The 13,270-nt window shown below is 37.7% G+C and overlaps 1 protein-coding gene across 7 annotated transcripts in view; it reads right to left on the reverse strand.

Moving 5' to 3' along the window:
- Positions 1-13,270, reverse strand: part of OPHN1 (oligophrenin 1) — a 608,271-nt gene that overhangs the window by 46,616 nt on the left and 548,385 nt on the right. For 6 of the 7 annotated variants that reach the window (XM_047844278.1, XM_047844279.1, XM_047844280.1 and 3 more), the window contains exon 21: positions 7,360-7,683. The exons of the other annotated variant lie outside the window; for it this stretch is intronic. In XM_047844278.1, coding sequence (XP_047700234.1) covers positions 7,360-7,683 — 324 coding nt within the window. The remainder of the gene's footprint in view (positions 1-7,359; positions 7,684-13,270) is intronic. 7 annotated transcript variants of the gene reach the window in all.

Below are 13,270 nucleotides of genomic sequence, written 5' to 3' on the forward strand. Positions count from 1 at the left end.
TTGCTGGCTTTTAAATGATGCTTTTGGAGTACTCTAGAAATCTGTTCTGCTCATGTACTTAACAAACTTGAAAAAAATCTCTCTATAGATATAGATTTAGATTCCATAGTTTCCTGTTGCTTGAAAAAGAAACCGAAGTTTTTTTTTTAACCTAGAAGTTAGTATCCACTTCCATTTGGCTTCAACTGATATTTCCGACATACCTTTCCACTATTTATCTTCACATACCCTGCAGTCCACACAAACAGTACTATTTGTTGTTCCATATACATGTCTTATAATTAATCATATTTTCCCCACATTCCCTTTACCCTATTCCCATATGCCCAAATTTACATCATCCATCAAGACTCAGCTTAAGTGCTCCAAGCCTAAGATGCTCTAAATTCTTTTCTCTGACTCCTAACGCACTAATCATCTTGTACTATTAAACCACGTTCCTTGTTTTGGTGGCTCTATGTCTCCTATTAGAATGCAAGCAACTCGATAGCAACATACAGGTGGGATTCATCTCTGTATTCCCCAAAAGCCCAAGTAAATTGCTTTGCACATAACTGATATTCAATAAATATTTATTGAGTAAAGAAACACATAGTTCAGTCCATTAGAAAGACAATGTAAAGAGATTTTCTTTTTTAAGTTCCCAGTTGTGACCTCTTTGAGACACACACAAACAAACATGATATGTCCAAATTTTATGTCCAAATTTCAGGGCTATTCTTAAAGCTAAATGGAAAGGTTTTAAATATACTGAGTGTTTCTTGAGGGCTTTTGTGCCCACCCTTATGTTCTTACAAGTGATCTGACAAAGACCTTGCCCTCCAGGAACTTAGAACAGAGGTGGACAATGAAGTCATACATATGGGAAATAAGTGTGAATACTGTACCTCAGGACCCACATTAAAGGGTCAAACTTGAATGTCAAAAAAAGTGAAGTATTGGAGATTTCCCTGAGGCAGAATTGTCAGAAGGTTTCAAGGAAGGAATAGTATTTGAGCTGGACCTCAAGATGGTTAAAAATCCTTCCTTGCCCCCTTCTCCTCAACAATAGTCCTCCTTTTTCTCAGTGTTTGGCAGGGTCATAGAAAGTCTGAGGGTGGAAATAGTAGCTTTGAGCTCGATTATGACACCTACATTTGAGGCTTGAGGCTTCTCATAGGCTCCAAAATAGAGAAGAGTAAACACCTACTATCTTCTATGGATGCCATTTTCTGAGAGGTTGTTATCCATTTTGAACTTCTATTGTATTATAAAATGTTTGGTATACCTAATCTTAGTTTACAACCACAAAACATTTCCTATAATGTAGGCATTGTCTCCATTTATAGGTAAGAAAACTGGCTTAAATAAGTTAAATTTACCTAAGATTATGTAGCTAATAATTATCTTCCTGGAAAATCAAAACAACTGCTACCACTTACTGAGTATTCATTATGTGTCAAGCACATAGATATCTCAATTCATTGTTACAGCAATCCTATGGGTACAATTATTATCTTCATTTTACAAATGAGAAAACTAAGGCTCAGAGAGGTTGTGACTTGATGAAGGTCCCACAGCTCTGAGGCAGAGCTAAGTTTCAAAATCACACCTGGGAGACTTTGGCGCCTGTCACATCTGAGACTTCACTAAGCCTTTTGAGGTTATGATCTTTATACCAAACTGTACTTCTCTTATTTTTTTAACTTTCTCCACAACCTGACTTTTACTACAAATTTGACCTCCCTCTCCAGCCCAACCTCTTCTTTCCCTCCCCATTCTCTGTCAAATGACCATAACCAATCTTAGCACTTGTTGATTTCTCAGTACCTCATGACCATCAGTCCTCAACATTTAGCAACTTTCTTTCAGCTTTCCTTATATCTATATATACCCAACCAAAGGGTAAATAAGGATAGATTCTTTCTCTTTGTAGATTCCCCAAGTTTTCTAGAATCATCTCTTACTTTCTATGAAATTCTGCCATGCTCACCTGAAAGCCTCTCTTCCCCTGTAGCCACCAATTACTCTTTTGGATCAATTGGGAGTTAGGCTCCAGGAAAGGCAGAGAAAGAAGATAAAACACAGTAGATTACTAAAGCATAATTAATCTAAACAAACAAATGTGGATAATGGCCAGCACAGCCAATTACTGAAAGAGCAAGTCTGTTTCTAATACTTCTAGAGCAGATACAAATGTCACTGACTGCATGTCTTAGCCCAGTGGAAAATTGGTGGACCTGTGGCTGAGCAAGACTTTATAAGCTCTCTTCTCCAAACTATAGAACACATCACCAGAATGAAGTCTTTTATTTCTTGTCAAGACAGAGAAAAAGAGCTAAGAAGGGCTCCTAAACACATGTATTGTATTTTACAGTATGGATGTATTCTTTACTTTTATCGAAGAACCTGAGGCAGAGTGAAGGTCTCTTTGCCCCATGCTCCTACAGGAATTTATTCACACCAGCTTTAGAACATGGATCACACTGGACTGGGACTGTTTTCTTACATGCCAGCCTCACCATGAACACTTGGAGGGCAGGGACCATGACCTTTCATCATTGCCCTCCCCGTTGCATAGCACTATACCTAAATAAATGAACAAATGCATGTAAGTAGATGTTTTATCCACCCCACTCTCCAAAGGAAAGTCCCAAGTCCTTTTGTAGAAACTATACAGAGGAAAGTCCCAAGTCCTTTTCAAAGCCAGGCCTGATTAGAGGCAGTGAGATTAAAGGACAGTATATTGGCTTGTATATTTTTCTCTCCTACAAGTTAATGCTTCTTAGAAAATAGAAATAAGAAGGTAGCTAAAACCATTTAAGAAATTAAAATTTGGTACCCAAGAAGCCTAGGTTCAATCTCTGTCTCCACATCTTACAATGTGGGTGGCTCTGGGAAGTTGTTTCACTTCTCTGAGCCTCAATTTTTCCTTAATGGGGAAACAAATGTGAAATGAGGGAGGAAACCTACCTCATAGGCCTATCATAATTATTAGATACAACAGAAAAAGAGAAAATATCCAGTTCTATGTCTGGAACAGAAAAGAGCCCTTGCCAAAATTATCTCAGAAAACAATATTGATTTTATTGTAAGTTGACTGCCATGGAACAAAGCAATTTAACATGAACTTTGTGTTTGCTATCTTTAATTGCTAAGGAAAAATGAAAAGAATATTAAGCACACTCAATATCAAATCCAAATGTTGGATTGATGCAAGGGGAGGACATCGGGGACAAGGAAATGGCATAGTTGGATCACTAAAGAAATGAGGACTGTGCATTGACCTTTGACATGGTAGGCAAAACTCTGAACAAAAAGCTGAAATGGAGTGACAACTGCAAAGTGCAGAGTGGGTCAGCTGAGGTGACTGTCATTAAGGCTGCTGGCCAGTACCTGGGGCCAACAACTCTTAATTATAGCTCAGGGTCAGAGGTGTTTGTAGCTTTTGCTTAATTGATATCTGTTCTGATGCCTGGAATCTACCACTGGAGTGGTGGTCAAAATAGGGAGGAAGCGGGGGGGAATAAGAGGTGAGGAGGTGGGAGTGAGTGAAGTACAAACAGGCAACTATAGAGATGTAGTTAGTAAGAAGTTGCTATGGGCTGATGTCAAAGAGGTTGCTGCCTGTGTTCTCCTCTAAGATTTTGATGGTTATAGCAGCACTATCAACAATAGCCAAATTATGGAAAGAGGCCAAATGTGCCCACTGACTCATAAAAGAATAAAACAGTTTTGGGGCACCTGGGTGCCCCAGTTGGTTAAGTGCTGACTTCAGCTCAGGTCATGATCTTGCAGTTCATGAGTTCAAGCCCTGCATCAGCCTCTATGCTGACAGCTCAGAGCCTAGAGACTGTTTTTGATTCTGTGTCTCCCTCTTTCTCTGTGCCCATCCCCCACTTGTGCTCTGTCCCTCTCAAAAATAAAACATTTAAAAATTAAAAAAAAATAAAGGATAAAAAAAAGTTTTGAAATATACACACACACAATGGAATATTACTCAGCCATAAAAAGAATGAAATCTTGCCATTTGAAACAACATGGGTGGAACTAAAGGGTATTATACTAAGAGAAATCAATCTGTCAGAGAAAGGCAAATATCATATGATTTCACTCATATGTGGAATTTAAGAAACAAAACAAGCATAGGGGGAAGAAAGAGAGAGGCAAACCATAGAACAGACTCTTAACTATAGGAGAAACTGAGCGTTGTTGGAAGGAATGTAGGTAGGGAGATGGGTTAAATGGGTGATAGGTTATTAAGGAAGGCACTTGTGATGAGAACTGGGTGTTATATGTTAGTGATGAATTACTAAATTCTATTCCAGAAACTAATGTTACACTGTATGTTAAGTAACTGGAATTTAATTAAAAACTCCCCCCCCAAAAAAAAGAGGCAACTACATCATAAATTTGGCTTATTTTTCACCAAGGCCAGGATTACAACCACAGTTCTGTTTTCTGTAGCTAAGGCTGGAGGCATGGATCTTTGAAAAAAGCTACATAACACTAGCCTGTTGCTGACTAATTTAAGGTAAAAAGCAAAAACCAAGCAATGATGTGGCCCAGATTTAGACAGTCTTACTGATAATGGACAGTAAGATCATTATATTAACTGAAACTATTAGATCAGAGCAGCTGTTGCCAACAGCCTGGAGCAGGACTGTGGAGGAATGGGAAGGGGAAATGCCTCTAGAATTTAACTCTACAGTAGGCAATAGTTAGGGAGGGCTAAGTTGTGGTGTGCTGACCTTAGAGGATCTGGCTGACCTCAAGGCTTAGTAGCAGGCAAAACAAACTTCTCCGTGAAAAATATATCTTGAATTACCCAACTCTACCAGATTGATGTGAAGGTCAATACAGGACTTATAAATTGAAACAGTGTCTACATAGAAGTCTGGTGTTAATTGGTTATTTCCCTAAATAGGCAAATCTTAGAAAGGGGAAGAGCAGGGTAGGGAATTAATAACCTATTTTGAATATTGATTATATGGCAGAAATTTTGGTATTTCTTTTTTTTTAATTTTTTTAACGTTTATTTATTTTTGAGATAGAGACAGAGCATGAATGGGGGAGGGTCAGAGAGAGAGGGAGACACAGAATCTGAAACAGGTTCCAGGCTCTGAGCCGTCAGCACAGAGCCCGATGCGGGGCTCGAACTCACGGACTGTGAGATCATGACCTGAGCCGAAGTCGGATGCTTAACCGACTGAGCCACCCAGGCGCCCCTATATTTCTTCTAACCCTACCAATAATTCTGTTAGATGAGCTGTTTCTCCTATTTATAGATTTAGAAACCTAGGTGCACAGAGGTTAAATAACTATTAATCATACAGACAGATGGATCAGTGGGCCAAGACAAATAATTCACAGAGTCAGTTACTTAGTGGAAATCTTATCAGATTCCCAAAGAATAGCTTTTACGGAATTGTGCTCTGAGACAATGCCATCAGCCCATGTTAAGGTTGTTATATGCAACAATTCTTGAGAGAAAATGCTTCTTAGAAGTATTCTCTTGCCTCAAAAATGGATGAGTTGTACTTTTACTTGAACAAGTGGCTTGTTGTTACCTTAAGAGCATAGACTTATATTACCATTAAGTTCCTCCTCTTTTCATTTTCTCTAGAAAGTTTGGAGACAAATATGTGACACTGCTCCAGCAAGTATGTAAGGCTTCACAGCAAACATTTTGTGTATGAACTCCATTATTTCCATATCCTTACTATACTACCTTTTTTTCTCTCTTGACCTCATTTTTTCTCACCTGTATTCTCTAGAATCTAAGGCAGAAGTCAGCAAACTTCTTCTGTAAAGTATCAGATAGCTAATATTTTAGGTCTTGTAGGCCATTGGAAGGTCTCTGTTGCTACTACTAGATTCTGCTGTTGTACTATAAAAGCAGCTTTAGACACTATGTAAGTTAAGTGGTATATTATGAACACAGAAATTTGAATTTCATATAATTTTCATGTGTCATGACATATTATTTTTCTTTTAATTTTTTTCAACCAGTTAAGGCCATAGTTTGCTAAGCCCTGATATAAGGCTCAAGAGAGTAGGGACCTTGTGTCTTATTCATTCTTATGTCCTCAACACTTAGAATGAGACCAGGCATACAGTAAGTATTACATAAATACTTGTTGAATAAATTATTCTTACTATTTTGAGTTCTTGTATTTTCTATATTGTGAAATGCCTTAAATCCTTTTTGGAATAGGACAAGATAAAAAAACAAGGCATATTTTTAGAAGGTCATCTATCAAGAAAATAAAATATCCACAATTTGGATCCAAGCCTTTGTGATATCAAAGTCTATATTCTGTCCAGTATACCATACTATCTTCATAGAATTATGTACCCTTCTCCAGATACCCTCTGGATTAGCTCCAACCTCCAAACATGAGTCTCCACATGTAGTAACCAATTAAATTTACAGAAGTCAGCCACATCTTGAATTTGTAATTTAAAAATCCTATAGTTTTGGGGCGCCTGGGTGGCGCAGTCGGTTAAGCGTCCGACTTCAGCCAGGTCACGATCTCCCGGTCCGTGAGTTCGAGCCCCGCGTCAGGCTCTGGGCTGATGGCTCAGAGTCTGGAGCCTGTTTCTGATTCTGTGTCTCCCTCTCTCTCTGACCCTCCCCCGTTCATGCTCTGTCTCTCTCTGTCCCAAAAATAAATAAACGTTGAAAAAAAAATTTAAAAAAATCCTATAGTTTTGCAGAAGTTGTGCCCTTTTGTCCTTATTTTGATTAATCTGGCAAGTGAGAATGAGAAACCAGCAGTTCACCAATTTCAAAGTTTCTTATAGAAACGTAAAGTGATAGTTCTGCCTTATTGGAAATAAAACAGGCTTTTGCGCCTGTCAGACTTGGTAAGATTGAGATCACAGCTCAGCCAGTTACTAGCTATGAACGTTTGTCAAGTCACTTAGCTCTAGGATCCTCAGTTCTAGTAGGAAAAAAAAATAGTAATACATTCTCCACAGTAAGGCTGTGAAGATCAGAAATAGTTTGTCAATACCTAGTACAGTGCCAAGGACATACCAGATACTTAATGGCAACAGTTGCAGTAATAATATTTATAAAAATATTATTATTAATTTATTATACAAGTAATAAGTGCCTACCTTGTGATAGTCAGGCAATGTTCTAAACACTTGGATATAGAAGTAAATAAAACAGGCCCCAAATCACCACCCTCATTAAGTTTATACATTCTAGTGATTATTGTGAATGGGTTTTATGTTCTTAACCATCATTCCAATATTAGTGGTAGTAAACTGGAACAGATTCCTATTTAAATATCTCCAACCTCAGAAAGATCTCAATGTACAAAAGAGTTGATTTCAATTCTGGTTTCAATGGGATTCCCAAGCACTTACCCTCCTTGTGGTGAGTCAGGGGACGAGGAGCTGGTCTCTTTATTTGGAAAGAGGGTGCTTTGGTGGGCCCAGAGCCTGGCACAGGTCCATTGGTGGCCTTTGATATGGCCTTGGTTCCTCCATCTTGCATTCTAGACACCAGCTTCCCCACATCCACTTCAGGACAGGACTCCAACTTGCCATCTGAAACAAGCCTGCTTGGGGACTGCCTCTCAGTATCAGCTTCCCCACTCCTCTGAATAGGCAGTTTGGGGTATTGTGGTAGCTTGGGGGGTTCTATACTGCTGGTGATAACACCATTGGGTGTTTGATGTTGGATTTCATCTAGGAAAAGTTGGTGCAAAGAGGGAAAATTAATGATAACTTTATTACCATTTCATTTTTATACACACATAATATTGAAATATTGTGCACATTTTCAATGGGGTTATTATTGTGGAACAAGTCACTGATATCTCACAAAATCAGTCTCTTCCTACCCCAATTCATGTCGAGTCACAGATTCCAACAAATAGGGAATTCAGTTCAAGATCTGAGTATGATTTTCACCACCACAATTCAGTAACACCACAGTACACCAAGATGCTTTATTCAAAGGGATATGTAATTTAAAAAGGACTTAAGAGCTTCCGATCAATTATAATTCTATTCTTTTTTTAAAAAAATTTAAATGTTTTTATTTCTTTTTGAAACAGAGAGAGAGAATGAGCAGGGGAGGGGCAGAGAGAGAGGGAGACACAGAATCCAAAGCAGGCTCCAGGCTCTGAGCTGTCAGCACAGAGCTGGCGCGGGGTTCGAACTCATGGACTGTGAAATCATAACCCGAGCTGAAGGAGGATGCTTAACCGACTGGGCCACCCAGGCACCCCTATAATTCTATTCTCTTTAAAGTGACACCAATTAATCCTTAACTATTTCTATTCCTCTCAAAAGTAATTTGTTAAATTCTCTTAAATTTCAAGTTAATAAACTTAACAGAATTTAACTTCATTCTCCATCCTCATAAACTCCCAACTCTAATGAAAGCCAAGGATATTCTCCTAAGACAAATTAACCAACACAAATACATGCAAAATTTTAACAACTAATTTTAAGAGATTCATAGCTTCCCTTAAGGCTGTTACTCCCTAATTTAGAACTCCTGCTTTAAGGAAAGTGGCACCTTTCTTCATAGTAGAAACCCTAGATCAGAGTGTAGTGGTTAATAACAGGTTCTAGATGGCTAAATGAGACTTGAGAAATATGTCAAGCAGTTGTAATACATGCATCTTATTTATATCCTGATTTGAAAAAATTACAGGAAAATTTGAACACTGACTGGACAGTGATCTTAAGGAATTACTGTTTGCTTTTCTTTCAGGTACAATGATGGTATTGTAATTTTGGTTTAAAAAGGTCTTTATCTGTTAGAGATATATACTGAAACATTTATGGATGAAGTGACATGAGGCCTTGTTTGGGGATGTGGGTGGGGTATAGATGAAACAAGAATGGGCATATGGTGGTAAATGTTAAAGCTGTGTGATAGGCACCGGGAAGTATGTTATACTTTTTTTTTTAAGTTCAGTTTATGTTTTAAACTCTCCATAGTAAAATGTTAAAAGAAATGCAGGCTTTGGAATCAAGTGGCCAAGTCTGAATCTCAGTTATGCTTCCTATCAACTGTAGGACATTTGGCAAGTCCATGATCTCTCTATACCTCAAGTTTTCTCCTCAGTATAATGGGAATAATAATAGTACCTACCTCGTGAGGTAGTAGTCAGGGTTACACGAGATGGTATACTTATTTCAGTGTGTGGTACATAATAAATACTCTATAACTGCTAGTCATTACTTATGCTATTATGCTCCAATTAGGCAGTGAGGCAAAAGTTTTTATGTGAGAAAGAAGGGCTAAGTTTTGCTGCAAAGACTTTTCCCCCTAGAGAGCTTTCTTCTATTTGAGAACCTGTTACCAATCACTCCTGTTACCATTATAGGGATCAGGGCCAAAAGGATTCCCTTTATAGTTTCCCTACTTTGTCCCAAGGTAGATAAATAGTCCTGCTTTCATAAGCCTAGCACTAGGACACTCAAAAAAATCAGATTAGAGCATTCAAACAAAAATTTACTGAAGGCTTACAACTAATAGGAGCATAAGCACAAGAGAGCCATGTAACTAGATCATATGCTTCCAGGACATGCCTTGTGGCAGAAGCTACCTGTAAACCTCCAGCACTTAGGAGTAATCTTAAGCACATTTACCCTCCCAAAACAATGAAGTGAACAGTGACATGAATTTCTTCTCTCATGTGCTTTAGGCCCAACATCTCATTTACATGTTTCTATTTGAATACTTTCTTCTAGTATAAAGACCCTAGGAAATTTCACCCCTGCTCTACTTTAGAAGAGACAACAGGGATGGACTGTACCCTACAGGATATAACAGCATTATTGCCATCTTAACACAGTACAAGAGGTCCAATGTCATAAAGATGAGCCACATATACAGTCTCACAGAGGCCACTACCTTCTACATAGGAAAGGATATTTTTCTGATTCAAGGAAATAGGGGATAGAATGATAGTAGCAATGGGGACTTTGGAACTAGACCCTCCGCCAAGGGAAAATATTTCCAGGTTCTGGGATATGCTGAATAATAATGACAAAATGGTAGTGATGATAATAATGACTGTGATGGTAATGGTAACAGATACCATTATTTGGGCACTTTCTCTGTGCCAGACCCTGTTCTAAGTGCTTTATATGGATTATCTCACCATTATTTTCAAAACTGCTCTATAAAGTAGCGAACTCTTTATTAGTCCTACTTTACAGATAAGGAATCTAAGGCACTGGGAAGATCAGTGTCACAAAGTTAATGTGGCAGAGCCAATTTTCAAAGCTAGAAGTTTGTTTCTAGAGTTCACACTCTTTCTGAAGAGAGAGTTTATTGCTCTTGTCAGGTAAAAAGTGTTCAGTATCATTCCCTTTCTTTAGCTAGTCATCCATTTCCACAAGAAAACACATAGCCCACTTCATAAACTGCAGAAAACTGAGAGTGAATCAGGAAAGACAGGGAGGCCTCACAAATAGGCAAGTAGCCAACGGGGGCCCTCTCTTCTACGTGTGGGTAAGTGGTAGGGAGAAGCTTTGAGATGTATCATACTAGTATAGCAGGAGAAATATATCAATTATTATAATACAAGTAGAATCATGCAAATAAGTGCTATGAGGAGGACAGTGCTAATTCTACTTGGAGGGGCTGAAGATCTTTCAAAAGGAGTAACATTTGAGTTGGGCCTTGAAGGATTACAATAGATAGAAAACGAGGGAAAGGGAACTTCAGACAGAACACCTTAGAGGAGTGAAAGATCATAGTTTGCCTAAGAAAATGTAAACTAAGAGTAAAGTTTAGTGTGGTTTGAGCATAGGAACCAATTTTAGATGATAAGTGTGGGTAGTTGGAGATGAGGTTGTTAAGGTGGGTTGGGGCTGTATCATGAAGGCAATGAATGAAAGCCATGAGTATGAACTTTATCACTGGGCTGAAGTGAGTATGACCACAGGGAAGTGGTATTATCAAATGCATTTTTAGAATATCCCTTTAGGTTTATTATTAAAAGTTGACTAGACTAGAGAGACTGAGGTAGGGAGACCAGATAGGATACTGCTGATGAGAAGGATCTAAATTAGAATACCAGCAGCAAAGAGAGATAGATTCAAGAGATATTAAAGAGGGAGAATGGACAGTGCTTAGATATGGAGGTGCGAAGGAGTCCATGATGTTAGTGAGCAGACTCATTGAAATACTTGATACAAGAGGAATAACAAGTTTGGGGGTAAGATAATAGGGGTAAAGCACAGTGGTGAATAAAAGGATTTGGTGCCTTCTCAGAAGAGTGTTTAGACATTATACAGTAGACAAATGAGCTCTGGAATGAGATGGATGCAAATTGATGCACTGTTGTTTAGAAGTAATGTGGATTGGGCAAAATACTTTCCCTCTGAGCATCCAAGGACCTCACTATAAAATGGATCTCAATTTACCAGCCTCAAATGGGAGGTGATAAGAATTAAAGGAGTATAAATTCATGTCTACTTATGATGGAAAGAATTAAAAAGATAACAAGATATGTAAGCTAAGTGTCTATTAAAGGATGAATGAATACAGAAAATGTGATATATATATATATATGTGTATATATATACACATATATATATATATGTGAATACTATTCAGCCTTAAAAAAGAAAGATATCCTGGGGCTCCTGGATGGCTCAGTCGGTTGAGCATCCGACTTCAGCTCAGGTCATGATCTCGCAATTTGTGAGTTTGAGCCCCGCATCTGGCTCTGTGCTGACCGCTGAGAGCCTGTAGCCTACTTTGGATTCTGTGTCTCCTTCTCTCTCTGCCCCTCCCCCACTTGTTCTCTGTCTATCAAAAAAATAAAATAAAAAAAGAAAGATATCCTGCCATTTGCAATGATATGGATAAACCTGGAAGATATTATGCTAAAGGGAATAAGGCAGACACAAAGAAAAAAACTGCATGATCTCATTTATATGTAGAATCTAAAAAGTCAAACATATAGAAGTGCATATCTATGGGTAGTATGGATATTTTAACAATATTAATGTTTTTAATACATAAACACAAAATATCTTTCCACTTATTTGTGTCTTCTTCAATTTATTTATCAATGTCTTCTAATTTTCAGTGCATAGGTCTTCAACTCCTTGGTTTAATTTTTTTATTAAGTATTTTTTGAGGCTACTGTAAATGGGAAGGTTTTTAAAATTTCTTGTTACTGAGTTTTAGGACTTCCTTATATATTTTGGATATTAACCCCTTAACAGATATATGGCTTGCAAATATCATTTATTATGTATGTTCTCTTCACTCTGTTGTTTTCTTTGCTGTGCATAAGCTTACACAGGTCTTCAACTCCTTGGTTAAACTTTTTCCTAAATATTTTTGATGCTATTGTAAATGGGATGGTTTTCTTAATTCTTTTTTACTTTTTTCTTTTTGGATTGTTAGTATGTAACACAAGTGAATTTTGTATACTGATTTTGTACGCTGCACTTTACTGAATTTTCTTATTAGTTCTAACCATCTTTTGGTGGAGTGTTTAGACTTTTTTTCTATATAAAATCATATCATCCAGGGGCGCTTGGGTGGCTCAGTCAGTTAAGCGACTGACTTCAGCTCAAGTCATGATCTCACAGTTTGTGGGTTTGAGCCCTGCATCAGGCTCTGTGCTGACAGCTCAGATCCTGGAGCCTGCTTCGGATTCTGTGTCTCCCTCTCTCTGCCCCTCCCCAACTTGTGCTCTGTCTCTCTCTCTCCCTCTCTGTCTCTCTCTCTCTCAAAAATAAATAAACATTAAAATAAAATTTAAAATCATATAATCTACAGATAATTTTACTTCTTCCTTTCTTATTCGGACATTTATATTTTTTTTCTTTTCTTGACTAACTTCTCTGGCTAGAACTACAAGTATTATGCTGAATAAAAGTGGACACAGTAGACATCCTTGTTCCTGATCTTAGAAGAAAAGCTTCCAGCTTTTCAACTTTGAATATAATGTTAGCTGTGGGTTTGTCATATATGGCCTTTTTGATATTGAAGTACATTCTTTCTACGCCTAATTTTTTGACAATTGTTATCATGAAATAATATTGATGAATATGCTTTTTCTGGATATATTGAAATTATCATATAATTTTTATCCTTCGTTCTATCAATGTGATGTGTCACATTTATTGTTTGTTATATAGAACTGTCCTTGTATCCATCCTAGGGATAAATATCCATTGACCATGGTGTAAGATCCTTTTAATCTGTTGCTGAATTCAGTTTTCTAGTATTAATGTTGAGGATTTTTGAATCTATGTTCATCAGGGTTACTGACCTACAGTTTTCCTG

Source organism: Prionailurus viverrinus, chromosome X (assembly GCF_022837055.1).
Source record: "Prionailurus viverrinus isolate Anna chromosome X, UM_Priviv_1.0, whole genome shotgun sequence".
NCBI lineage: Eukaryota > Metazoa > Chordata > Mammalia > Carnivora > Felidae > Prionailurus > Prionailurus viverrinus.